The sequence below is a fragment of the Drosophila tropicalis genome, unplaced genomic scaffold (assembly GCF_018151085.1).
Source record: "Drosophila tropicalis isolate 14030-0801.00 unplaced genomic scaffold, ASM1815108v1 contig_878, whole genome shotgun sequence".
NCBI classification, from domain to species: domain Eukaryota; kingdom Metazoa; phylum Arthropoda; class Insecta; order Diptera; family Drosophilidae; genus Drosophila; species Drosophila tropicalis.
The window spans coordinates 6,152,315-6,178,380 of NW_027173374.1; the positions used below are offsets into that span (position 1 = coordinate 6,152,315).

A 26,066-nucleotide genomic window follows, 5' to 3' on the forward strand; every position below is an offset into this window, starting at 1 on the left:
CTAATACAACTAACCAATCTTGTCTTTTGTTTTTAAAACTTTCAACATTATAAATTTTAATTTTTATGACCTTTTTTACTACCATAAAGACATTAGTCTCCAACAGATATCCAGATTGCCTAATTTAGCAGTTATATATACTAAACCACATTAGATCAGATATAGTTCCTACTGTCCAAGGGTATGCTAAAAGTCACAAAGATAAAAGAAAGAAAAAATAAAATTGCTTAGCTCTTGGCCAGGCGATTTTTACCCAATAAATTATATTATCTGCCAGCAGCTCTAAGAATGCCACGTGGCATAAAATGGTATTGGCAGAGGCAGCAACGTAATCGGAAGCTGTAGAGTGAGTAGTTCGAGGGGTGCCGCACGGCTGTTTATGAAATTGTCATTAAAATACTCACAATAGTAAAAGTAATCCCCTTTAACCGCTCCACCACTACTACAGACAAACACATATCAAGTAAGACAAAGCCCGGACAAAACTTTATGACATGAGCCTGAAATTAATTAAGGAAAATGTTCGAGCGACAAAAAAAAAAAAAACAAATAAATATGCATGCGAATGTTTATATGGCTGGCAAATTGATTTGTCGCAGATACAACGAAGATTTTGCCATTACTATTTGCTGGACGCCCACATGACTGCCACGCCCTAGGCTCTCATGCTCTCTGTCTCTATCTCTCTCTCTCTCTCTTTGATTTGATTTGGTCTAGTCTGGTCGTGGCTGCTGCGTCTGGATGCCTCATTATTTTGTCTGCCGCAGCTTACGGGTCGTATGCGTAATATCTTTTAGCTTCCTTCTACACAGATGGCAGCTCTGTATGTATGTATGTGTGTGTGTGTGTGTGTGGGTTTTAGGTTGGGTATATAAACGTTAGATATGGTATGTGCGTCATTCCCGTCATTTATTTTGCATTTTTGTTGCTTGGTAATGTTGTAATGTTGCTTTAATATCATTATTTCGCCCCTGAAGTCAAATCATTTTGATATGCCAGCTTCCCGTCCAGGATATTCTCGCCATGGCATAACGAATTCAATTTTATGCCCACATATATGTTTTATATATGTATATACTGAGAGTTAGAAGGATATACCAAAAGGCATCAATGAATGAAGGCGTTCGTTGTCATGTCGAGAACTGTTGCCAAATTATTTGCCAATATTAAGCGATAATTTATTTCTCACTGGCCCTTATAGCCATCTACACAGTCAACCAGCATTGGCCTGGCTTTTGCTTTTTGCGCAAATTTGTTAGCCGCGAGCGTAAAATTTATGCCCAAACCGAGTTTACCCGTATTCCCGCACACACCCGCAACATACACACATGAACATTGTAAAATCACAGGAAAATTAATTTTCCATGCATTTCATTTCATTTCAGTTTGTCTCACACACACACACACACACACACACAGAGAGAGAGAGAGATCTCACATACACATACAGAGACGCAATTGTGCGCGAAATTTATTACCAAAGCTAATGTGTTGGCCCCCAAGCCATTGAAAATTTTGTTAGGCAAAAGATTTGGAAAAAGAAGTTTGCATAAATTATGCACATTCGAAAACGTTTGATTAAATTTGAATTGCAATTTAAATGAGAATTTATGTGCCATAAAATGTTCGACTTTCAGTTTATGTTAAGAATTTATTCAATAGTTTCTCTCTTATATTGAATTACCCACCAAGAACAATGCGTCTCTATCGCCTTAGGCCAATGCAAATTTGATTAATCTCTTCATAAATGTTTCATTTTCATTGGTAATTTAAGAAGTGTTTTTTATAGATTGATTTATGTGAAATAGCATTCCGCAAGAGGTCACGAAAACTGTTAATAAAAGCAAAATGTTATCAAAATGTTTCATACCTGTTCAAAATGCTTAGTGATAGTGCACATAATAACTAAACATTTATAAACTAACGAAGAAATATTTTATACACAAAGACAACTGTACATTTGATATTCAATAAACATTAAAAAAACGAACGCTTTGGTAAAATGTTTTCTGTTATTAACATTCAATTAATAGATTTAATTAACACTTTTCTGAATAAAAAATACATCAATCTGCTCTCCTTCCTTGGCCTTCAATATCCACATTTAACATTTAATTTAATTCTCACAAAAAAAATCGCAAGCGCACAAAGTTAACCACAAAAAATGTTCCGCCAATTTCATCGAAACAAACAGCAAGTAAATCATCTCACTTTAAAATTCAATAAAAAGTTGTAGGGCTTAAAAGACATTCATATTACAGATTGATTCAAAATGTATAGACAAATTATATATGAAACATAAGTTGTACTAGATTATGTTAAATAATCTATGATTATGTTTAAAAGGGAAGAAGCTCCAAAAGGTTCCCTTATATAAGAATTATGCGATTTATTCCCTAGAAAATCGAAATGTTATTGTTTATTTGATCCCACCTTAACGAGAGTTTACTAACTACATTCTTCTATTTATTTACTTCTATTTTATTTTTATGGTTGTTAATACTTCGTTAAGAAGCTTTAATATAAAACATTGGTCTTTTTATTTTAAAAATGCAATCGGTTTATAGTTTCCGCTTTTATTTACTAACAATTTCTCTAACTGGCAGTTTTGTGTTTTTGTTTCTTTTTTTTTTTTTTTATGCTTTTTTCTTAGCTGCTCTTCCGTTGCTGATGAGGGCCAACTTATTTCCATTGTTTCTGTTGTTGTTATAGAAAAAGCGGCATTATTTATGCCGCTGAACTACTTAAAAATGAAAAGCATTTGGCCCCTTGGCAGACAGGATGCCGTCGCTCTGTTTTTCCACATATACACAGACACAGAGTGAATGTCCAATACAAATTAAAAGAGCAGACAATGAGATTGCAGAAGAATGAAAGACCAAACGTAATGCCAGATTAAAAAACTGGAAGTTCAACTCAAAACAAAAAAAAAAAAGAAGCTTCATAAAGGAACATGGAAAATGCATTTCAAACTAAAACTAGTTAACAAGTCGCATTATTTTCTATCATACTCAAAGTTCGTCTTTACGAAACTTTGCAATTTTCCATAAATTTGAATGAAAAATGACTACATTCACTCTACTCTTTTTCTTCATTTTTTTCCATTCCATTCATTTCATTTTGATTAGGGAAGAAAAACAATGATTTTTTTTGTTCTGCATAGTTCTAACTGTCGGGCATTTCAATGGAGAAAAAACTTTCTGTTACATATGAATTTATAAGGACTATCAAAAGTCAAAGCAAAGGCCAATCATGCCGAAACGAGAATGCCTTTCCTTAACCATTGCCATTTTCATTTGTATTTGGTTTCTCCTTTCTTTTTTTTTTTTTTTTTTTTGCTCTTTCTTCGACATTTTCATACCCACTTAACCGGGGGGCCGGCCAACAGCAATTTCAATAAACTCAAATAACAATGCCCAGGCAAAGTAAGTCAGAATCATTTTCATTTCCAGTCCAAAGGAATGACTGCTAAACAATCTTGCCGGAGAATCTTCATACCTCTTGGTTCGCATTCCTTTATGGCGTTTTCGTTTTTTTTTTTTTCATTGTTGTAGACTGTTGAAAGCAGAAAGAAGATTCCTTTTCGTCTTTACAAAAAACTTGCTTTAGCACGAAAACTGATTAAATTTCCGGAAATACATGCTGCATGGCTTATCAATCGATATAAAGAGCCAATAAAGGGAGGAAGGGAGAAAAATGTCTGCAAAACGAATACGCTATGAAGGCGGAATTAAATGACAGCAAGTTGAGTTTATCATGGCCAATATTAAGATTATATTTGTTTGCTCATACGAATGATTCAGCAGATTGTAAAGGAGAGTATTTTTTGTGTATATAGACGGTTTTCGTGAGTCTTTAAGTGGCGTAAAACATAAATTTCTGCAATTCCCTCTTACCTCAAAATTATTACAAAGCAAAAAACGCATCAGACAAAAGCCTTTTTTGAACTTTATTGCCCATTTCCTTTAGTGTGCTTTACTTTACTCCGACACCATGTCATCTTCTCTTCTCTCTAATTGTTGGTCCTATACAATTCTTAATTTAGTTGTGCTACTTAAGCAGTTTAATGCCTTGGCTCGCTCACTCTCTCTTTCTTGGTTGCTCGTCCATGTCTCAAAACCTCCCACACCTCGCCGAAAAGACAAATTAATGACCCACGGACGTAGAATAACTGAGAATGCGGATGCCGCGTCTAGCTCTGGCTGGAATTTATGGCGTAAAAGTTGCGGCAAGACGGAAATTGTGGCCAAACGGCGCAAAGTCAAGGAGTCAAGGAGTCGTCGTCGTCGTTGTTGTTCCTAGCGGAAACTGGTCCTAGGGTCTGCTGGGCTGTGTTTTTAGCGGCCTTAAGTTGCGTTTACTCCTATACAGTTTGGCTTTCATCTTCCACATTCCCTTGCAGCTTATCGCGTTTTGATTTTTAATTAAGGCAAAAGTATTTTACGAAATGGAATTTGCTTTTGCCTTAGCATCTACTTGTTTTTGTTTATTAGCAATTAAATTAGGAATGAGGCCAAAGTGTAAGCAAATACAGAATCCAATTATCTTTTCTTTTCAAACAAATTTGTTCCTTTACCTACATATATTGTATATGCCAAAGATACCAGCACTTTAAATATATGATAAAGTCATTTCTAATGCATATATATTATTGAAATTTTCAACTTTTTTTGACAAAACTTTTTTTTTTTTTTTGGTTTTTCTTTTGTTTTTCTTTAGGTTTATTTTCTTAATACAAACATTGAAAAGTTAGCAGAACAGGTTGGTTTGTGTGTGCGTGTCTGTCAGTGGGAAGAAGTAGAATATAAACGGAACGGAAATATAATATCATGATTATAAGAATGTCTGACAAGGTTTTTAAAAAACTTTTCAAGACACAGATACATTTGAAAGCTGGATTTGTTTGCTGGGATTTCTAAAATAAGAGAGAGAGAGAGAAAGTATAACAAAAATTGCACCTACAGATTATTGCTTTTGAAGTTACTTCATTATTTTGATGGGTTTTTACTTTTTCTATTTAAAGACCAAGAGAACAGAAAAAAACTGACAGAAAAGAGAGAAAAGTTTTGTAATTTGTTTTATTTTTAGATAAGCTGGTCAACTGTCTGGAACAATAGCAACAAGAACAGCAAAAGTCTTTGTTTAGCTACTAACTCGTTTACAATAATACAATTTTGCTTCATCTTAAGTTTGAGTGTGCAACAGGGCGTATGATTTACAATGTTTACACACTGTCCAAAGAAACACTTGCTCCTTCTGCCACATAATACTTCATCTCAGTTGCGGCTCAGTATAGTTGTTGGCTGCTTTTGTATGTACTTGGTGCTTCTTTTTGCAGTTATTGTTTAACTTAAGTGCTATGTGTCCCCCATTTTGTTTACTCTAACGACTATATACATTTAAATATGCCTCGTGCTAGCTCTGTTAGCTATCCTTTGGGGGGCAATGTATTTGCCCAAAAATTCATTTGTATTTACATAAATAAATTAAAAACCAACTTCCATATAGTCTTGACTATAGACCAAAGGTAGAGAGGGTATAGGTAGGCGCAAGAGGAGCGGGCAGGCGGGCTGGCGTTAATGAAATGTGCAAAATAACTCAATTTCCACGAATACAATTAAGGCGTTGGTTGGCTGCTGTTTGCTTCCTGTACAATTTTATGTGGAATATAGTTGAGTAGAGTTTCGCTAGATTCTGGGTAGATGGGCATCCAAGCCTAATTACTTTGCTAATGATCTGCATAATAATTTGCTTACACTTGAGGGCATCATATAATTAAAACTCGGGTCTTCGATATACACAGAGATTGAGTATCTTAATTGGGAGTGAGAATCGCCTATGTCTACTGTAAAGAAAATATATATATGTATGTGTATAGAGAGAGCATTTTAATTACTTAAACAAATTGTTTTTCTCACGGTTGTGGGCTACTTAATATGCGTTTAAATGGCGCATGTCTATGCACACCACTTAATTATTAATCATAGTTTAAGTGCCATCGTCTTCAGTATTAACTAATGAAATGTAGTTCTCTTCTTTTTCTGTTTTTAAACCCTTCCAGGCCAAGCGGCATGATGACGATGAGACTGTGTCAGCCACTTGAGAAGCCCAAGACAACGAGCACGTGGAGCACGTGAGTGCGTCTCTAGAAAGGAGAGACAGAAACAGCGAGAGGGAGAGAAGGGACACTGTGAAAAGAAAATGCCCGCTTGCATGACAATTGTAGCGTGCCGGCATTCAGACAAACCAGCATCTGAGGCAGATCCTGCAGACGCAGCAGAGCGCAGGTTACGTGAAGTGTTTCGTTAAGAACTTTGATGCTGGCGGAGCATCACGAAGCATAGCCAATGTTGTTGTGGCAAGGACACTGCTAACGCACATACATGCACGACAGGCAAAGAACAGCCCAAGCCAAGGCAAGTCTTAGCACCTGCAACAGCAAAGTCGCAGACATCCAAAGAACAACGTACGGAATAAGTAAGTGCTACGTGCATGTTAACGGTTGGACAAAATATAAACAATACAAAAAGCAACTGTACATAGACAGATCAGACGGCAGTCAAGTGAATGTTTAAACAAAAGACTGTGACAAGAAGTAGCTTTAAATCCAATTGCAAGAGTTGTGCCTCAATTAAAATTTATTGGCTTAGCTCATATAAATGATTGAAGGTACCCCATGAATTGACAGTTTGTTATCTAACTCACCAAGTCATTTTGTTTTGACATTGACTTCTATTCAACGATTTGATCCAATGACCTAGCTAATGCCTCGACATGCCGACAATTGAATTGTAGGTAAAGCTACACTTGAATGCGCCTTGGTCATAGGCATTCACATTGTCAGAAGTTTCTTTCAGGCTGCCTGACATGTCTGGCATATGCAAAATGCCAACTGTCCCAGTCCTCATCACAGTATTTTGTTCTTGTTCTTCTTGTTGTTGATGTCGTCGTTGTTTTCGTTGAGGTTGTTGACAACAACACGGGCAAGGACACTACATACAGCAAGTGCAAACAAGGTGCTTGGCAAAACATAGCACACACACACAATAGATGGAGATGGGGATAAGAATGGGCCAGCCAGAATAGAAGGACTGGGCCAAAGTGGGCCTTTTTTTGTCCTTTTCCTTTTTGGTTCATTCCTTGCAGAGGCTTCCAAATGGCATTGCATACGTTTTGGGGCACGCTTCAGGGCACACTCGTTGGGATTGGCTTAAGAGCAGAGACATGAGACTACATCATGGGCGAAGCATGATGGAATTTTTTTTGTTTTGTGTAACCTAAGCTTTGAACATGAAGAAGAAGAAAAAATATATAGAATATTCAATTTAATAAAGACGAACCAATACATACATGTACATATATATCAGATATTTAGGGCTGATGGAATTCGATTTTTACTTAAATGAAACACAAAAAGGAATGCAAATGTCTGAGGTATGTGACATACTTTTATTAACTTAACCGAATTGGGGGAGACATTGCATGAAAAAATTTAAATTTTATAAAGAATAGTCTATAGAACAAAGACATAAAAGCTCTTATAATTAGTTATAGTTAAAGAAAAAATATAAAATTTAAACACGTAGGGCTTAAAGAAATGAATGTACACAAAATTATGACATGGAAGTAAAACAATTCTGACTAACTACCTAAATTTAAAAACAGATTTACTTATCGACTTCATAAGCCATGAATATTAATTATAAACGCCTCTTTGCTCTCTTTACAGTTGACTTAAACGGCCAATTTTAAAAACAGTGAAAAAACGTCGATAATTAAAAAAAGGAAAAAAAAAAAAAAATTTCACCAACAAGCCAAGTGACATTGGTCAAAAAAATCGGGTCAAACGCCACAAACAGCAATATTGTGGTCAGTTCGAAATAAAAATAAAAACACAAAAAAAATTATATATAAAAGAAAATTATCAAGTAATCCAGCAATAACAATTGCGACCAATAGTTATAATGGTAATGTTGCTGCAATTGAAGGGACAACTGCCTTCGGCAGCAGCAACAGCAGCTGCAGCAACAGCAATAACAACAACAAATGCATTAGCAACACCAGCAACGCCTACAAAAACAAGGCGAAAAACATGGACAACAGAAATTGCGTTGATTTTCTTCCTTCTCCTGCTTACGCTTACCAATGGCAGTTGGGCCGCTGGCATCAGTGGAAATTTGAGTACATCGCAGAGGAGTAGCATTAGTCCGGCAACAAGTCACAATGGTTTAGTATTGATCGGATCCAGTAGTGCCACAGGAGGCAGCAGCATCGTCAGTAGCAGTAATCCAACCTCAACCAGTTCTAGCTCTAGCTCTGGTTCTGTGCCCTCATTATCGCTCACTTCATCATCGTCAAGCTCAACATCTGCCTCCACATCTGGCAGTTCACCATCATCATCGTCATCATCGTCTAGCTCCAATAGCAACCGCAGCGGACGTCTATCACCAGGAAGCACTGGCGGTAGTAATAACAACAACAATAACAACAATCAAAATCATGATCAATTACCCGCACAACTCTCATCGCGCATTATCCATACACGCAACGGCGCCATATCGGGCATAATTGTCCAATTAGATGGTCGGCATTTGGATCCGGTTGAGGCATATCGAGGAATACCCTATGCTTCACCGCCAGTTGGAAATTTACGCTTCATGCCACCCGTCTCGGCAGCCATGTGGTCAGGTGTTAAAAAGGCGGACAGGTAAGTCAGAACTAAGCTTCATTCGAGATTACCAAAAAGGAGGGCGTTGCAGGTGGAGCAAAGGGAGCAATGAAAGGCTCTCTGCAAGTCCCAGTTTTACAAAGTTGTTCGTATAAATTTCAACTTACCGTATGCACATAAATAGACCAAGTGTATGAAGGTGTGCTGGTGCGTAAGTCTGTGTTTGTGTGTATGTGTCTGACAAGTCCTGTGCGGTTAATCATACGACATGTTGGCCTTCATGTTGTCGGTTGCCTCAAATTAACTAAATGACTGCAAAGCCACTCACAAGCAAAGTTTTTTAAGGTTAACTTTGAGAAAGCAAAATTAAAGTTTGAACTTCATTTAAAACAGTCAGTAAAAGTTAAGGTCCACTTCAGATATACATATATCAAGCTGTCATTGATCTTATGAAAATATCTTTTTAGGAAAGCTAGGAAAGCACGAAAAGCCTTTACCTGGTTACATTTTGATAGTTCATATAGAAGCAATACCTTTACTATATTAGTCTAGATGCTCATTATTTCTTCGAAAAAAAAGATAAATTCAAAGATTTATATAGAAATATTTCTAAAACTAGTAAGTTTTTTTTTTTTTTAACAAAAAATAAACAATTTATAGATAGCACAGATTCACTTTAAATAATTGGTCACTGAATTTTATATTTTTAAATTCAAGTTACCACTTTTAATACTTTTTTTCCCCCAAAATCCCAAAGTTAATAAAACATTAACCCTTGTCTAGCTAATTTAATAATGAAGCAAAGAGAAAAGTTTAACCCGGCATTTTGTAATTTTGATTTTTTTTTGGGGCTTTTTTTCCGATGGCTTTTTCCCTTTTGGCAATTTAGAGGACTTAAATCACTTTCAGTTACTTGAGAGCTGAGATGGGTTCACATTTCACTTACATAAAATGATCAAAATGCCATAACTCAAGGGGCGCCGCCTCTTGTGGGCCAGTTGAGAGGGCCCTAACAATTGTCACCTCAATTAACTTGCTCATTAATGTTTGCTGTTGTTGTTGCAGCCCAAAAGCTAAAATGTGAAAATAATAAAAGAAAAATACACACAGAAGAAGAAAAAAAAACAGGATTCGGAAATTCCAAAAGGGAATACCGATAAGAGAAAGAGACAGGGAAAAAACGTCGCAGGTCAGCCAAATAAAGGCTGGCTTCCACTTGAAATATTTCACAAATTAAATGTTTACGCTGTCGCAACAACAACAAGAATGACAATAACAACAACTGTAGCAACAACATGGGCTAAACAAGCAGCAGCATCTAATTTACAAATGCTCCCAAGTGGCAAATCATTATTCACAAAAAGATGCCAACGAGATTCCCAGGACACTGCCAGCCGATGTCCTGTTCTTCGACCCACTCCCGTCTCCTTTCGCACCATCTTTGGTTTGTGTATTGTGTAAAAAGGGGTGGTCGACCTTTGCGAAAGCGAAAAAAAGGGCCGCCAAAATCAGGGGCAAGCAAATAAAATTTAATTTTTCAAGTTTAGCGTAGCATGATGATGCCGCTTGATGGATGACAATGCTTCTCCTGGATTCTGTGGCCCGCCTGGGACACCACCTGTGCTGGTGCTTTTGAAATCTGGGTCTACTTTTTTACAGAATTTCTCGCATTTTCCAAAAAGGAGTTTGAAGGACAAGTGAATTGTCATGACTGTCTCCCTGTGAGTTACTTGAGCCTTCTGCCTCGTCATCGTCACTCCTCCCTGCTGGCCAGCCGAGGGAGGCGGTGGAAGAGACGTAAGAAAAGCAGCCGCTTTATTTGTCAGGCCAGTGCGCATTGTCGACAGCAGGAGGCCAGCCAATAAACTGTTTGAGTAATGTTCAAGAGATTTTTCACCATGTCAGCGTAATAAAGTTGTTATTTCTACTTTTGCCATCAGGAGCAAACAATAGTCCATTAGCCGCTCTTCTTTCAGTTCCTTTAAACTGAGGTAAATGGATTCCATAAAAATGTGAAAGGTTACACTGGATTCCTTTCCTATAATTTGATTTTTAAGGAATATTGATAACGCCCTAACATATTAAATACTCTTTTTCAAAGAATTTCTGACTTTAATGTATACAAATCATCTGCCACATGTTGCTTGACCACACAGCAAACCTTGATGCTCTCATCTGCTCTCATCTACTTATCGCTTATCATTTTACCACCAAACAAACAACTGGCAAATATTGTTGGTCAAACGCAGAGAGTAAACAGTTTGTTTAACTTTTTTTTTGTTTTTTGGTGTAGTTTCTGACCCTGGCCAGAGACATGCGCAGCATATAAATCACGCGGCCAAAAAGTAAACAAGGTTAACCAAAATTCAAAACAATCTTCCACACACACACACACACACGCGTATATAAGGACATGCAATTTGAAATTCACAAACAAAGCATAAAGAAGGCAAAAGCTGTTGCCAGAAATATATGTTGGTTACCAACCGCCAAGGCTAATCTGCATGCCAAGCGACAACGAGTGGGTCAGACAGACAGACAGAAAACAGAAACGGCGGTAGATAGGGAGGACCGGCAGCCAGGTAACAGATACACTCGAGTCACGCTCTGTGTATTGCGGTAAACACAAATGGTAGCCAGGAGATGAAGACCAGAATCACTTGAAGCACTCGCCGCTTCTGGCTTAAATACATCAAACAAAAGCATAATCTCAGCCAAGCAGAAAAATACACGCATACTCCAACCACAAGGACCACGACGACGCGCGACCATTGCGCCGCTCTAGAGAGTATGGGCGATGGGAGTTCGACATAAAATTATATGCGACATTGCGGCCACATAAAATAAAATAGATTAATTTTACCTTGTGGGCATCGGGGCAGAAGGTTGTTGTCATCCACAACCTTTACATCCCAGTCCTTGTTATTTGACTGCCTGCCTAGCTGCCTTCCGGCCCGTCTCGTTCTCTCTCTCTCATTCTCTATTGCCAGCTCTTACAACTTGCACACAAATTAGATTTTCAAGCGGCATATACCAAAAAGGAACGAATAAGAAAAAAAAATAACCTGTACCTACCAACCAACCTGCCATCGTCACGCATAAAGCTTTCTTGCCGCAGTCAAATTAAATAAAATCCAATTTAAAATGAATTTTCGCAATTTCATTTAGAAAGGCGCAGCATCCAGCAGTAAGGGGTGGGGTGGGCGGTAAGGAAAGGGCCTTTGGTTATTATTCTACTTCTGCTTCGGTTGCGTCTCCTACACACACACACACAGGAGAAGAGCTACCACAGCAGCAGCAGCAGGAGAATTTATGCAGCACTCACTACTGCGCTAGGCAAAAAGCGTAGGGACAACGGGCAGCAGTTCCCGCCTTGATGACGATGCCTGGACAGAAGGAGGGATGGCATTCTTTCGATTACCCTTGCGGTTAGCCAGATTGACTAGCGATGAGAGTTATCCCAATTAGAAAAGCTGTATGCAGACTATTAACCACATGGAATTTGATAGAAGGAAAGAGGAAAATCAAGTAATTTTTTGGTTAGTTAGCTATGTGTAAGAGAAAGCCAAATCTTGCTGCAGGAAATTTAAATGCATTTTAATGGTTTCCTTTAGATAAAGGTTTGCGCCTGTTCTCGTTAATGAGCTCAAAAATTATTACAATGCTACTGAATCTAGGAAAATGTTGTTCTGTTGAACATTCGTACGTAGAGATCAAATAGTTGATCTAAAAATTTTTCCAATGTTTCATTGAAGTTAATTAGAACTAAGCTAAATATAGGCCAATAGGTCCTTGAACTAGTCACGCAAGTATCATTGCCAAAAGAAGCCGTCCCCCTTATTGACTTGGACAGTCACGCTCTCATCTCTATTGACAGAGCCTTAAATTGGTATTAACGTTTTTTAATGATGAAAATTGTGGCTTCCCCTTCTTTCTTTTGACTCCTGCTCGAGTGCACGCATTTGAGCATAGAGGAGAGAAGCTTCCGAGCTTGGTTTTACCCACCAGCGCTTAAACTTCCACTACCTTCTCTCACCTATTCATTAATGCGTTTTTTCTTTTTATTAGAAAAATCGTTAACTTGAGTTTTCCACTTTGCGTTTTCTCTTACGCCTCCTTTACTCTCTCACTCACGGTGTGTGTGCGTTTTTTTCTTTCTTCTCTCTTTTCCCCGCTTTTGTTATTAAAAGCCTTGGCGTCATGCATAAAACTCGGCAGTTTATTGCGATTTTTACACTTCGTTTATGAGCTGAAACTGAAACTGAGAACCTTAACCATAGAGAGGTGTGGGCTTTTGCCTCTTTTGGCCTGTCGTCGTTACTAATCCGCTTGTATTTCATAATCCTTACGCCAAAAGCAAAGTGCAGGACAAAAAAACAAACACACACAAACACACACACACAAAAAAGTGCAAAGTGGCTGGAAAATTTATTCCATTTTTATATTAAAGGCAACGACAACAACAACAGTGGGGTGAAAACACAAAATGGTGAGAGGGGGAACGAACAGATGGGGCAGGTGCGTGATGATGATGATGATGATGTTGGTGACACGCGTGGCTTGTCAAAGCCGCATGAACAGCTGTGCTGATGCCGTCGTCCTTTGAGCTGCCTAGAAGTGTGGACAATTTGTTTGCTTACTTTTTTTTCTCATTTTTTTCCTTGTGGTCGCAAAATTATATCGAAACGGAAAGGGCCAACCCTCAGACAAAGTGTTAAAAATTTATTTCCTTGACAATAAAACCGCAAAATTTCTTTGCACTGTGGCATTTTCCACATATCTTTAAACGAATGGGCTACTAATATCGTTAAGTTAATTAAACTCAGCATTACCATAAACTAACGGATAAGAATCTTGAAGCAATTAACAAGTTTTCCTCCCCCCACCATGAGCGAATGTTAAACGCTGTCCAGAACTTTGCCATGACCCCACCCAAACACCACCAATTTAGTGTCAAGTTTCTCTTTTTGCCTGCATTGAACTACCAGGTAGCTTATCTGAGCAACTTTGGCGTCAACTCTCCAGTTGGCTAGCAAGAGAGACATAAACAAGATCGCTTGCCACTTGTAAAATGGTGGATACATTTCCATTTGCCAAGGGGGTCGCACATTAAAAATGCAAAATGTGGCTTTTACGAGCCACCCCCACCATACAGCGCTAGAGGGGCTCCACCAGCAGGAAGCTGGTTGGCACTTGGATAAAGGACAAAGGACTCTGGGTATCACCTGTCGGACTATCTTTGGCAGTACCACCAGCAGCAGCAGAGAGCAACGAAACGAAAACAACAGCAACAATTTAGCGAGTTGCCATAAAAATGTTTCACTTTCATTATTTTTAATATTTTTTTTTTTTTTTGTTTTCGTTTCAACAAGCTGGACGTTGTCACCATTTCGCTTCTCTGTCCTCCCTCTTCTCTCTCTTTTTCTCTGCCCCTGTCTCTACAATAGCCCCATTAAGCCGAAACAATAACAAAAAGAGAAGAAGCGTAAATGAAGCTACTAGCTTGCAGCTTTTGGAGCTTCGAAAATGAAACTTTTATTACCTGCCTTATTGTTTTGCCATAAAATTAATGATTATTATGGCAATCAGAATGGGCCACCACAAGCGTCCATTAAAATTGAACTTCACTGTGGGCAATGGGCAGCGGGTAGCGGCCGCACCATATCCGAACCGAGGCGTTTCAAATACCATAAAAAGAAATTAAATAAACCAAAAAATAATGAAAGCAACAACAAAGAAAATCCAAACAAGTGAAAGGGCACAGGGAAATAAAGTTAAGGAAATTAAATAAAATAAATTCTCATTTCGCAATATCATTAATGTTAATCCCCTCTGCCCAGAGATATGGACAGAAGGCGAAAACAAAAATAAAGAAAAACATTTTTTAATGACCCTATTGATTTTCGCTTTATGACAAATTGATGGCCAGAGCCAGTTAATGAGTTGACCAGGCCAAAAGAATATGAGACTTAACCTTGGTCTCATGCAACAACAATCACCTCAACGAGCATTAATCGTGTGAAATAAAAAAACGAGTTTAAAGTTTAAGGAAAAGCAGCAAAAGTTAATCAAAAGCGTTGGAGTTAATTTCATGCTTCCGATCCTTACAACAGATGGGGACTTAAGTTCTTAGAAATACCTTTTATTCACCTAAATGAAAAAAAAAACCTTTTGTTTCTCTGGGACAACAATAGAAGGTAGTTTTAATTTCTCCATCTTCCTTAGCTTAAATTAATGAAAACATAAAAACTAAGTATGACATAGGATATTTCTATTTCTCTACAATCTATCCATATCATGGAACTGATGTCTCCTTTAAACTGTTTCTTTCATAACCAAAATCAATACAGAAAACATTATTTAGAACCTTTTGCCACCTGAGTTGGCTTTTACATTATTCACGTTTACCCTTTTTCTGTTAAAAAATTGTTCGATATTCTGTTAGAAAATCTTCAGAAAATTGACTCAATGTTTTGTAGGTGAACATAAGCTGGCCTAAGCTGATACCAATTTATAGCGCAACCATTTTGAATTGGCTTAAATTGAAAACTTGATGTGTGTTGGACTGGGGTAAAGAAAGGGGTTTAACAGTTGCCCCGGTTGCTCCACGGTGGTGTTGGTGAGAATCCAATAAACCAACAAATACAAATCCAACAATTATTGGCTAAAGCAATTCAGATGCCACAATCGTATGGCAAACACTTTCTATCCTGGCCTTTGCCGTGCTTCTTTGACATCTTTTCGGGTTTTTTTTTTTTTGCCACTTAGGATTGATGTCTGTCACACAGACAAGAGGCACACAGTCAGATTAAAAACAAATAATACCTAACCCATACACGAACACAGAGAACGACTCAAACATGGTATGGCAAATGAGCACAAGGCCAAATATACCCAAATCCCAGTCCACTGAGAAAGGAAAATCGAAAACCAATTTACCAGGCACGCCAAAAGACACAAACAAAAAAATTGGAAAAGGGAAAGCAAGCGGATCGGAGGAAGGAGGATGGCCAAATAAATTAGACCTGCAACTTTTTTTTTGTGCCCAAACTTCAAATCAAAAAGTTATTATGATGGGCCATACACACACAAACCAAACCAGCCAAAGACAATCAGAAAGTTGACTTTGACTTCGACTTGAACGGCTAAAAGATTACACAATTTCAGGCAAATTAATCTGTTTATAACGACATTCGAGGCCGAGCATAAAAATAAGCCTATTTAACAAAGTTTTCTTACAGTTTGTGGTTTTCATTTTTTTTTTTTTTGCTGCTTCGTCGAAACCTTTTTATACCCGATTTTCGTTTTTCTTTTGGTTTTTGGCGAGAAAAAGTTTGACAATTTGGTTCGGTTTCACTTTTCTTTTTTTTTTTTTTTTTTTTGCAGATTCAGTCCAGTTTGCCCTCAACGTTTGCCGGACATCTACAATGAGACGGCAGCTTTGGAACGGATGCCCAAGGGCAGGCTGGAGTATCTGAAGAGACTCTTACCATATCTGCAAAATCAATCAGAGGATTGTCTTTATCTAAATATTTATGTGCCCATACAAGGTAAGTCTAAGAGAAAAGGAGGAAGACAGAGAGACAGAAAGAGAATAACGAGAAATATGTCTGGCATTTATTTTTTTTGGTCTTGCTCACTATTTTTCTATATCTCTCTCAATACCCTGTACCCACAGGCTGAAAGTATATTTTAAACCCATCTTAATTTATTTAAATCTTTACCTTATACATATATTTTCCAAAAATTTTAAATCTAACTTAAGGTCAATAATAAAAGAACCTTCAAAAATCCTAGGATATCTCTTAGTTCTCTCTTCATATGCTTAGACGTTTCCTTTTTTTTTTTTTGCCAACACCAAGAAAAATGACAAGGCCCAAAAGAGTCCGAGTCTCTTTGAGTCTTGTTTATTTAGCACTTTGCCAGGCATTTGAATAAATTGGCAAGCTCGAAGAAAATGGTGTGAGTAACTCGTTTCAATTTTTCTTCGTCCTACAACGCGCCTAATCCCAAAGGCCAACGACTGCGACTAGCACAAAAAAAAAGGGTCAGCTTGGGTGAAGTTTTAAATTTTTTTCCTTTTCTTTTTTTCTCTCCGCATTTTTCGCTTAGGTTTTCGCTTTTTATCCATGCAAAATGGACAAATGTTTCGACATTTTTCAACTGCCAAAAATATTTGCTAAGCTGTTGGCCAAAAGGAGAATATAAAGTGGATGTAGGACGAAGAGAAAACCAAATGCAAAGTGGCCAAATTTATGGATAAATGTATGGACGCTTTATCAGTTGGTGGGAGTGATATTTGCCTGCGTGACGGCCGACACGGCTTTTACCCTCGAGTCAAAAAGAATACTAGAAAATCAAGTGAAAAATCTATACAATTATTTAAAACAAATCACAAGCGCTTATCAATATCTGACACTCGCATTCAGTATAAGAAATGTAAGAGATAAAAGTTGTCGAATCAAACTAAATGCTAAATTACTCACCAATTAAAATTGGTATACGTATAGAAATAGCAAACCAAAAATATGTATTATGTCTGACCTTTAAATTGGCACATAATCATTATCTTGAATTGTTTAAGTAATACTTGAACTGGCATCTTTTCATTTACTTTGAGGTCATGGCATAGAGCTGGGGCAATCAAGAATAAGTGAAATCAATTTGCAAACATCTTGGAAATTTGATTATGTCTGGCAAGAAAATGCTTCAGCTCTTCAAATGCAGGCCGCCCCACTGTCAGTCAGTATCCTTGGGTAGGATGGCCAGTCAACAAAGTGCAGCGACGGCGGCAGCGGCAGCGGGCAATGTCCGGACATCTCTGACGTTCGACATGGCTGTAAATTGCGTTTTAATTAAAACGCAAAAAGAGAGAAAAACCAAGTTCCGGACTTAATGGAAGCTATCAGCGGCAAAAGTCCGCCATCTCCGGCGATACCTGTCAGTCTGGCAAAAGATGTGCCAAGGCATTTTCTTGCTAGCTTTAGCGAATGAATGGAGGGGATAGATGGATAAATGAATGCTCGAATGGATGGATGGGTGGATGGATGGGTAGATAGATAGATAGTTGAATGACTGAACTAAAATTTAATTGTTTATCAAGCAAACTTTTTACCATACAAATCAACAGCTGATAGAACTTTAACAAAAAAAAAAAAAAAACATTAGACATGGACAGCTTGCTTTTAGATTGGTCAATTGATGGATTCAGCTGCGGTTTCTCTCTTTGTTTGGTTTCTTTAGGCAAAACTTTACTTGAATTTCTAATCACCAGAAAATCGATGCTGTTTATCTAAGGTAATTACGTTTACTTTATTCAATTGTTGGCTTAATGCAAATTGAGGTCTTTAACCACATCCCATTTAGCTTAGATTTGATTATTTCTCTAAAAAAATCAATTTAAGGTATATTCAATTTAATTTAATTCAATTTATATTACTATAATTTTTTGCTTCAATATGCCTTGTCCATTATCTTTGGATCAAAAGTATCCAATTATATAGAGAAAATACAAAGAAAGCGAAAAACGTAATGAAACAAATATTTGTCGCGCATGAAATAAGAAAATGTCCAAATGAAATTCATTCAAGTATATACAAATTTACAATTTTCCTTCATGCAATTTGTCCTTTGTTTTGGCAGATGCTTGTTTGCCAAGGTAGGCGTGTCCTCAAAAAGAGGGCGTTGCTGAGTTGCAAGTGTTTTGCCGTACCATGGAATTATGATAAATTGTTAAATGTCTGCTACTGCTAAGGAGAGGAAGAGAAATCGCCAAAAGGACTTAAATTGAACTTAAGAAATGGGTTTGTTACTTATGAGTTCAAGGACAAGATAAAATAAAAATTGGTGGGTAATTCAAATGGAAAATGAAATGTCTGGTTTTGATAATTGAATAAGCAGTTGTTCAACAAGAGACAATGGTTTGACTAATTGAAAGCCAAAAGCAAATATCCCATGTATGTGTGTGTTTGTTTGGCATGTCTGAAGAAAAATTACAAAAACTCAAGGACAAACGCAAAGCTGGAAACATCTGACAACGTCAATAAGATCTGATAAGCCTCTTTTGGCCTTATAATAAATCTTCTAAATGAACAGCAAGAACAGCAAAAAAGAAAGAAAACCAAAAACCAACCAAAGAAATATGCAAATTTTTGACAGTTTAACGCCCAAGCACTTAATGAGCCTTTTTCTTTCTTTCTTTTTTTTTTTTTTTTGTGGCCAGGTCCTACCTTTTGTTAGACACTGGGCGAAAAAAAATTGAAACGATAGAAAACAATAAATCATTATTTATTTGTTGGTCATGTCAAAATGAATTGCCCGATAAGCAGAGAAACAACAAATACAATATATGTAAGAAAGAGATTCAAGGAGTTTGAAGAAGAGAAAATTAAGCCAAAATTGGGAAGAAACTTTTCAGGGCAAATTCAATTTGATGCTCTAATGAAACACCATTTTGTTATATGCAAACGCACGAGTAAAAGTAAGCTATAGAAATTTTGAATATACATATGTATATATATCTTTATTGTACACACACACACACACACAAAAACATATCCACGCCGATATACACCCAAAAGCAGACGCAGATAAGAACATAAATCTTTTTGTGCCTTTTATGTAGCATACTTTCCTGGGCTGAGCATCGGTGTGTATGTGTGTGTGTGTGTGTTCGGTCCAGCGGACTTGTGGACATGCAGCTAGTTTAATCTACTTGGACATGACAATAAAATTTATATCATCTTTTTCTTTGCTTTTTATGCTTTTTGCCTCTTCCTGTCCGTCCGTTCGTCCATTCTCTTGTTCATTTCTCTTTTTGGGGTTCCTTTGGCTGCTTAGTGAAGTCCTTTCTCGCCTCTGTGGTTTTTATTTGCCTTTTTTTCTTTTGCTTGTGCGTCTTCTCTTTCATTTTATTTTATTTGCTGCCTTTTTATGCTATTGTTGTTGTTGTTGTTGTTGTTTTCAGAGCTGTTGCTGCTACTCTGTCCGTTGGCATTACTTTTAAATCTTGAGCTTGTTCTCGCCAAGAGAATAAAAAATATAAACCTACAAATGCCACATTAAGCATGATTTGCCGCTTTCACAAGGCAAAAGTCCTTTGGGGGAGTATAACTGGGCAATGTCTATGTATACTAAACAAGGACACACTATTCTTTCAAGCTTTCTTTCTCTATCTCTATCCCATTCGTTTTTCTCCTCACAATATCATTCTCTTCTTGCTCTCAAGTTTATATTACTGTTTGCCATATTTCGTGCTTACCGACTTTTGTGTTGTCGTTGAGTTGTGTTTGTTGCTGCTGCCACTTGTGGTCCGAAATCAGTAGCAGCAATGAGAAATGAGTCGCCATCATTTTGAAAAATTAATGTCATAATTTCTAATCTTAAGCATTTCCATGTGATTAACTTCTTGGAAGCGTCATGTAATCGCTTATTATGTGGAATTTGTGGGCATTGCTCATTGAGATTGACTCGACGTGACCTTCGTGCCGCAAACCAATTGCCAGCATTTCCATATAAAAACCATAATGAAATATGCACAAGTGGAAGATTTCCTACCCCTCGCTCTCTCTCTCTCTCTCACCGCTAACTTTCCTACTTCATGCTCAATCCAAGAAAATATGCATACATAAATCAATAAGCCAATCAAGTCAAGTCCCACCATGCCTTTTTCCCCACATTTGTATAAAAAGTTGTTTTCTGCGTGAGAATAAAAACAAAACAAATATTTATCATACGCACTGTATGCCCGGGCATTCTCGAAATCCATAAAAACCGAAAAACGAACAAACGAAAGCAGAAAGGCAGAAAAAAAACCAAATTGATATATGCCAACCATATGTGTTTCAACAATATTGGGCTCCAGCATAGGCAATCTCTGTTTGCTGGTCGTGTACGTGTACATGTAGTTTATGAGATTGATGGAATGGGTAGAAAGACTGGCTAGCAGGAAGCAGAGGAAAATATGTAGGTATATTCCCGGATTGCGTTTAAAGGAGATTGACCTTGAATGAATGAAATGTGAATAAATAAACCATATTTATTACCATGACTTAAACGTGAGAATAATTGAACTTAATTCAATCTTTTGAGTATTTCAAAACCCAAATCGATAACAAAATATTCTCCCCTTTGGGATTTTGAATATAAGGCACCAGCTGAAAGCAAATTTCGCAAAATTAGCTTACGTTTTCATACCTTATATTCTCTTCCGAATAGCCTCTCTTTCTCATTGGCGGTTAAGATTTAGTTTTGTGATTAATGAAAGCATTTTGAATAATTTGACTCTCGAAAAAGTCGCAATCAGTGCGTTTTGTGTTCCTTCTGTTTCATCTGGCATAAGCCATAACTCACATAGGCCGAATAACAATGAAATTTATTATTAATATGGTTAGCATGTCTGTTTGTGTGTGAGTTAGTGTATGTGTGTGTGTAGTTTAGTGCGTGCAGCTTTCAACACGCAAGCACCTCGAGACCAAAATCGATGCCAAGTGATATGCGGTAAGATGCGGAAATGGCAACTTACGTGGCACATAACATAAAAAAAATACCCTAAAAATAATCCAAGCCCAGTCACGTCACACGAAATTCAGGAAGTCAAAGTTTTCAATTTTGCTAAATTGCTGCAACTAACCAAAATTTAGTATCAAACTATATTTGCCTCAACAAAACAAATGGGAAATGAATAATATACTTTCATTACTTCAATAGAAAAGTTGTTTGTTTACTAGGAAACTTAAGAAAACTCTTAGCAAATGTTCTTTGTATTGAATTGTGGTTATGCCTGGGGGGAAAAAAACGAAGCAAATTAGTTATAAAATTTTAATCTTCATCAACACTAGAATTAGTAAATACAAACACAGCTAACAAAAACACAGAGAGAAAGAGAGATTGAAATGCTAATTATGTCGTAAATTTTCAACGGGCCAGTGGCTAATAAATTTTTAAATACACCAAAAAACCCAAAAACTCGAGAGCAGCCGCTGCTACCGACGCATTTCATAAATAGAAAAATTGAGCATGCGAAATTTTAAGTTTGACTTGAAAATATCCTGTAAACTGAATGGGACTGAAATCCCTGGTTCTTTCCCTCTTCAAACACGCAAAATGGGCACTTTAATTGATCTTATTTCTCTTTATGGTTATAGATTCAAGTTATGCCTTGAATGGTGGTCAAACTCCTTTTTTGCTCTTTGTAATCACAGGGTATAAATCAAGAGAGATGGGCAATGGACGAGCTAACGCAACCGACAAAAGTTTTTAATCTAAGCTAATTAAAAAGGCAATTTAAATGCAAACTAAATGAAATGAAATGCTGCTGTGCAAACTTAATTAATAAATTGTTCTCAAATGTGGGCGTGGCACTTGGCATTTTTAATTATATGCCAAAACGAACCAAGCCACCAAGCCAACAAATGAACTGCCAAGTCTAGAAATTGGTTTTTAAATTATGATCATCATCAGTTGGATAAAATGCATTTGTGTTTAAGCTCCTCTCTTCGTAGGCTTCCAGCTTAACTCAACAAGTACCGCCTTCAGACAAACGTCAATTTAGCCAATTCATTTCATAATTGATGGCAATCGCTCAATCTCCCGCTAGTTGACCGGCCTGAGTATCACTCTCTGGCTTTGTAGGCTAGCCAAACTTTGAGGCATAACTCTTCGGCCAAAGTCCACAAATCAACCATAACCGTAACAACAATGGGCAACAAGTCACACTCATCGAATACACACACAGAGTAGTGTATACCTTGTGCATGAAATTGCTCTAGTTTTTTTTAGGTTTGTGTATTTTTTTCTCTGTCTAGCCCTTTTTCCATTTCATATCGAGACACTAGACATGAGAGCCTTGTTATATTGCTGATGGGTTTGTTGTTGTTGTTGTTACTGCTGGCATTTGTGTTGCTGATTGTATTTGCTGCTTGCGATTGCAATTTCCTAGGCTTTACAACAATAACTACCTACAAGTGCTGATGATGGAAAGCCATAAATACTCTTTCACTGCCGGTTTGGGTGGTGATTCCACCACATATGTATGGTCGGGGGCTTGGAGTGAAGAGAAGTGAAAGGAAAAGCGGAAACTTTTGTCAACTTTTGCGTTATAAACGAAGCGCTAGAATACATATTGACTTTAACTGAAAGCGTTTATGTTGATTGTGTGTATGTGTGAGTGTCTGAGCGCGAATTCGGATTCTGTGGATGTATGCGTGTTTGTATATTTGCTTGGCTGTAGAACGAGTGCTATCAATAAATCTACAATATGTATGAGGAGTAAACTCGCTGATGGTCCAACATGACGAGCACTTTGAGTCCGCCTCTGTGTGTTGGGGGATTGTTTTTTGTGTGTGAATATCCGTGTTATTCTCTTCTTCCTCCTTCTCTCTTCCTTTTTGATGAAAACAATGCTGTTAGCTGTTTTTTGGCATTATTCATATTTTTATACACTCACCTGAACAAAGCATTTTAAAAGTTTTTGGTTAACTTTTAACTAAACTCAATGTTCCACCCTTGAAACTTAATCAGTATGCATTGTTTTTGTTAAAGTCATACCAAAAAAAAGAAATTTCATTTTTTTGTTTTGTTACATTTTCAAAGCAAAGTAAACGTTTTTTTCATAATTTTTAGTGTAGTCCATAGTCGAGAAGCAAGAAAATGGGTAGGCTGCTTTTTTGTTTTGTCATATTTTGTTTGTTTTTATGCAAATTTAAATATTCAATATTTACACAGCAAAATTGCGCTTTTAAAGTGTCTGTTATATTTTTTTTGGGAGAATAAAGCCGCACCAAGACCCTCCCAGACCCGAGACCCTGTCGACCAGACCATTTCACCTGCTAGTGATGTATGTTGTAATATATGTATACATGTTCTTGTTGATCAGCCCACGTAACAAGCATTTGGACTGCCTTAAAACATGAAACCCTGAAAAATCATAAGCATAAAATATGCATCAAAAATTTGTCACATCTCAACAAAAATGGTCGAAAAGTTTTACCTTTTCAATGGCCACCACTTGACCCTTAAATATGTATATGGCTACAAACAAGTAGCACACCCACACACACATACAAACACACACACCCACACACACACGTGCACAGCCTCAATGGATGAATGACAAGCATTGAATTTAAATTGCGCATTAAATGTGTCCTTTCATTCATTGTGGGTCGTTTTTCCAAGAAATTGATAAGTCAAAAGTTCATAATTGTCCCCACATATTCTGTGTCTCCTGTAAGTAAAAATTGAATTTTTATTTTGCAGTCTTGTTTCCTCTTTAGTGGCATAGGAAAGTCAAATAATAGGGGCAATTAGGTGAAATGTGTGCAAATTGAAATAAAAATTGGGCAAAGAATAAAAATACTCCTTTCCTTTCCGTGTGGGGGCGGCGGTTGGGAAATAAAGTTGCAAGTTGCAATCGCAACGTACAAGTTGCATGTATTCAAGCCATTTGCTCTTTTCCTTTTCTTTCAGTTTTTGGCTGATGTCTTTTAGTCTCTCCTTGTGTGTGTGTGTGTTTATTTAGCATGTCACAGTCTAATTACAGGGCGTTACTGACTGCCATTTTGCATGCTTGGTGTGCATTAAGTATACGCCCAGTCTGGCTGGCACTGATTTTTTGTTGCGGCATGTTTACATAGGAAACCAAAAATATTTCATTGAAATAATACAAAGTGAGCAATAGTAATACAGTCACAACATTCCCTCCCACTCCTTCTTTTTCCTGTGCTTTTAAATCGTAACCGACCTTAGGATGGGATTGGGATTACTAACATTTCAGGAATAGTTTCAAAATAGTTTTGTTTTTCCCGACACGCAGCAATCAACTAATCTCGGGCTTAATTTTAACAAAATTGCAGCAAGATAATTGTGTGGAAAACCGAAATCAAACAAAATGGGCTTTAGATTTATGTTTCAACTAACTTGCAACTAAATTTTAGTTACATACAAATATAAGTTCATTTTTAATGACCAGATTAAAGCTTATATGTTAAAGTAGGTTTGGAATATTTATGGCATGGAATAATAGGCAACGAAAGTAGGTCAGATTATGTGAAATAGAAATTAGCAGAGACAGTAACTTCTCATTCCTTTAAAATGCTTTCCACTATTGCCGAACTAATTATCGATTTTCTTTTCTCTCAGCAACAGAGGTGAGAAAGGTTAACAATTTCAGTTCAAATTGTTTATTTCATTTTCATGATGTTGGGAAAAAATATATTTTTTGTGCTACTTTTCATTGCTATAATGTTTGCTTATAAGATGGATGCTCTTTCGGAGGATCACTCTGGGCTGCTACTCGACGGTGATAATGATGGTGAATCAAGAGGTGGCTGTCAGTCCGGTAATGGTGGCGGAGGCAGTTGCAATATTAAAATTTCCGGAGGTAGCAAGCAAAAGGCATCCAGCATAGCTCTTAAAGCGGCTCAGGAGGCAAAAGCCGCCTCGGACTCGCAGGTTGCAGCCGCCGAGGCAGCTGCTCGTCAGGTGAAGCAGCAACTCGCCGAAAAGGCTTTTGCTGCAGCAAAAGCAGCTGAAGCTGCTTTGGCAGGGAAACAGCAAATAGTTGAACAGCTGGAAACGGAGGTGCATGAGGGGGAATTGGTTGTCCACGAGGAAGGAACTGCATTGCAAACTACTCAAGCAACTTGCGCTGCAGCCTCTGCAGCTTCGACTCAGTCGGGCTTGCAACTGAAAGCCCTTACAGATGCCGTAAAGAATGCCAAGGATAATGTACAGAATTCTGAACTTGCCGCCAGTGGAGCGATGCAAGAGCTTGGCGAAAAACAGCAGCTTGTCGAGGCCGCCAAGAAGCGTGTGGAGTTGCTTCTTAAGCAACTGGAAAGTGCAAAATCAGATTTTAAAAATACCAAAAAGGCTGCCGAACGAGCAGCTTGTGCCGCCCAAGAAGCCAAACAACGCGCTGTACGAGAACGCCGCAGAGCCGACCAACGCGACAAATGGATTCATCAACATAAGAAACTTAGGGATTAATTGTTATATTTTTCTAGTAAATTGGCCTAACGACCTTTCCTTTTTTGGGGTCGAAGGAATCTTCAAAGCTATTGATTTCCATTCAGTTAAAGAAGCTTAAAAACTTCTTCAATAAGACTAAGAAATGGCAAATCAGTTTTTAACAATAAATACATAAAAGAAACCAAACGTAAAAAAATGAAAAATCTGCTTTATTTTTCTCAGCAAGATTTTTGTTTCCAAGAATTGGGTCTATAACTTGACAATGTCCAAACATAACATGACTTTTAGGAATAATTTTAATCAAGCGAATGTTTTGCCATTTCAAAACCGTCAATTGTTTTCCTGTAATCGAGGAATTGAACTAAGAACCAGCAAAAAAAAGTTAGAAATTGTATAGCAATCATTTTGCTACAAGACACATGGCCAA

General features: G+C 37.4%; 3 protein-coding genes across 5 annotated transcripts in view; 2 read left to right on the forward strand and 1 right to left on the reverse strand.

Moving 5' to 3' along the window:
* Positions 1–26,066, reverse strand: part of Nlg1 (Neuroligin 1) — a 234,908-nt gene that overhangs the window by 101,916 nt on the left and 106,926 nt on the right. The gene's annotated exons all lie outside the window — the stretch shown is intronic.
* Positions 1–26,066, forward strand: part of Nlg3 (Neuroligin 3) — a 78,914-nt gene that overhangs the window by 33,044 nt on the left and 19,804 nt on the right. The window contains exons 2-4 of one of the 2 annotated variants that reach the window (XM_068299737.1): positions 6,029–6,477; positions 7,730–8,707; positions 16,055–16,218. In XM_068299737.1, coding sequence (XP_068155838.1) covers positions 7,965–8,707; positions 16,055–16,218 — 907 coding nt within the window. In that variant the 5' untranslated portion in view covers positions 6,029–6,477; positions 7,730–7,964. The remainder of the gene's footprint in view (positions 1–6,028; positions 6,478–7,729; positions 8,708–16,054; positions 16,219–26,066) is intronic. The other variant, XM_068299736.1, reaches the window with a different exon arrangement.
* LOC137584384 (uncharacterized abhydrolase domain-containing protein DDB_G0269086-like) lies at positions 24,826–25,806 on the forward strand. Its single transcript, XM_068299758.1, has one exon. The coding sequence runs from the start codon at positions 24,863–24,865 to the stop codon at positions 25,655–25,657; it is 795 nt and encodes a 264-aa protein (XP_068155859.1). The 5' UTR covers positions 24,826–24,862; the 3' UTR covers positions 25,658–25,806.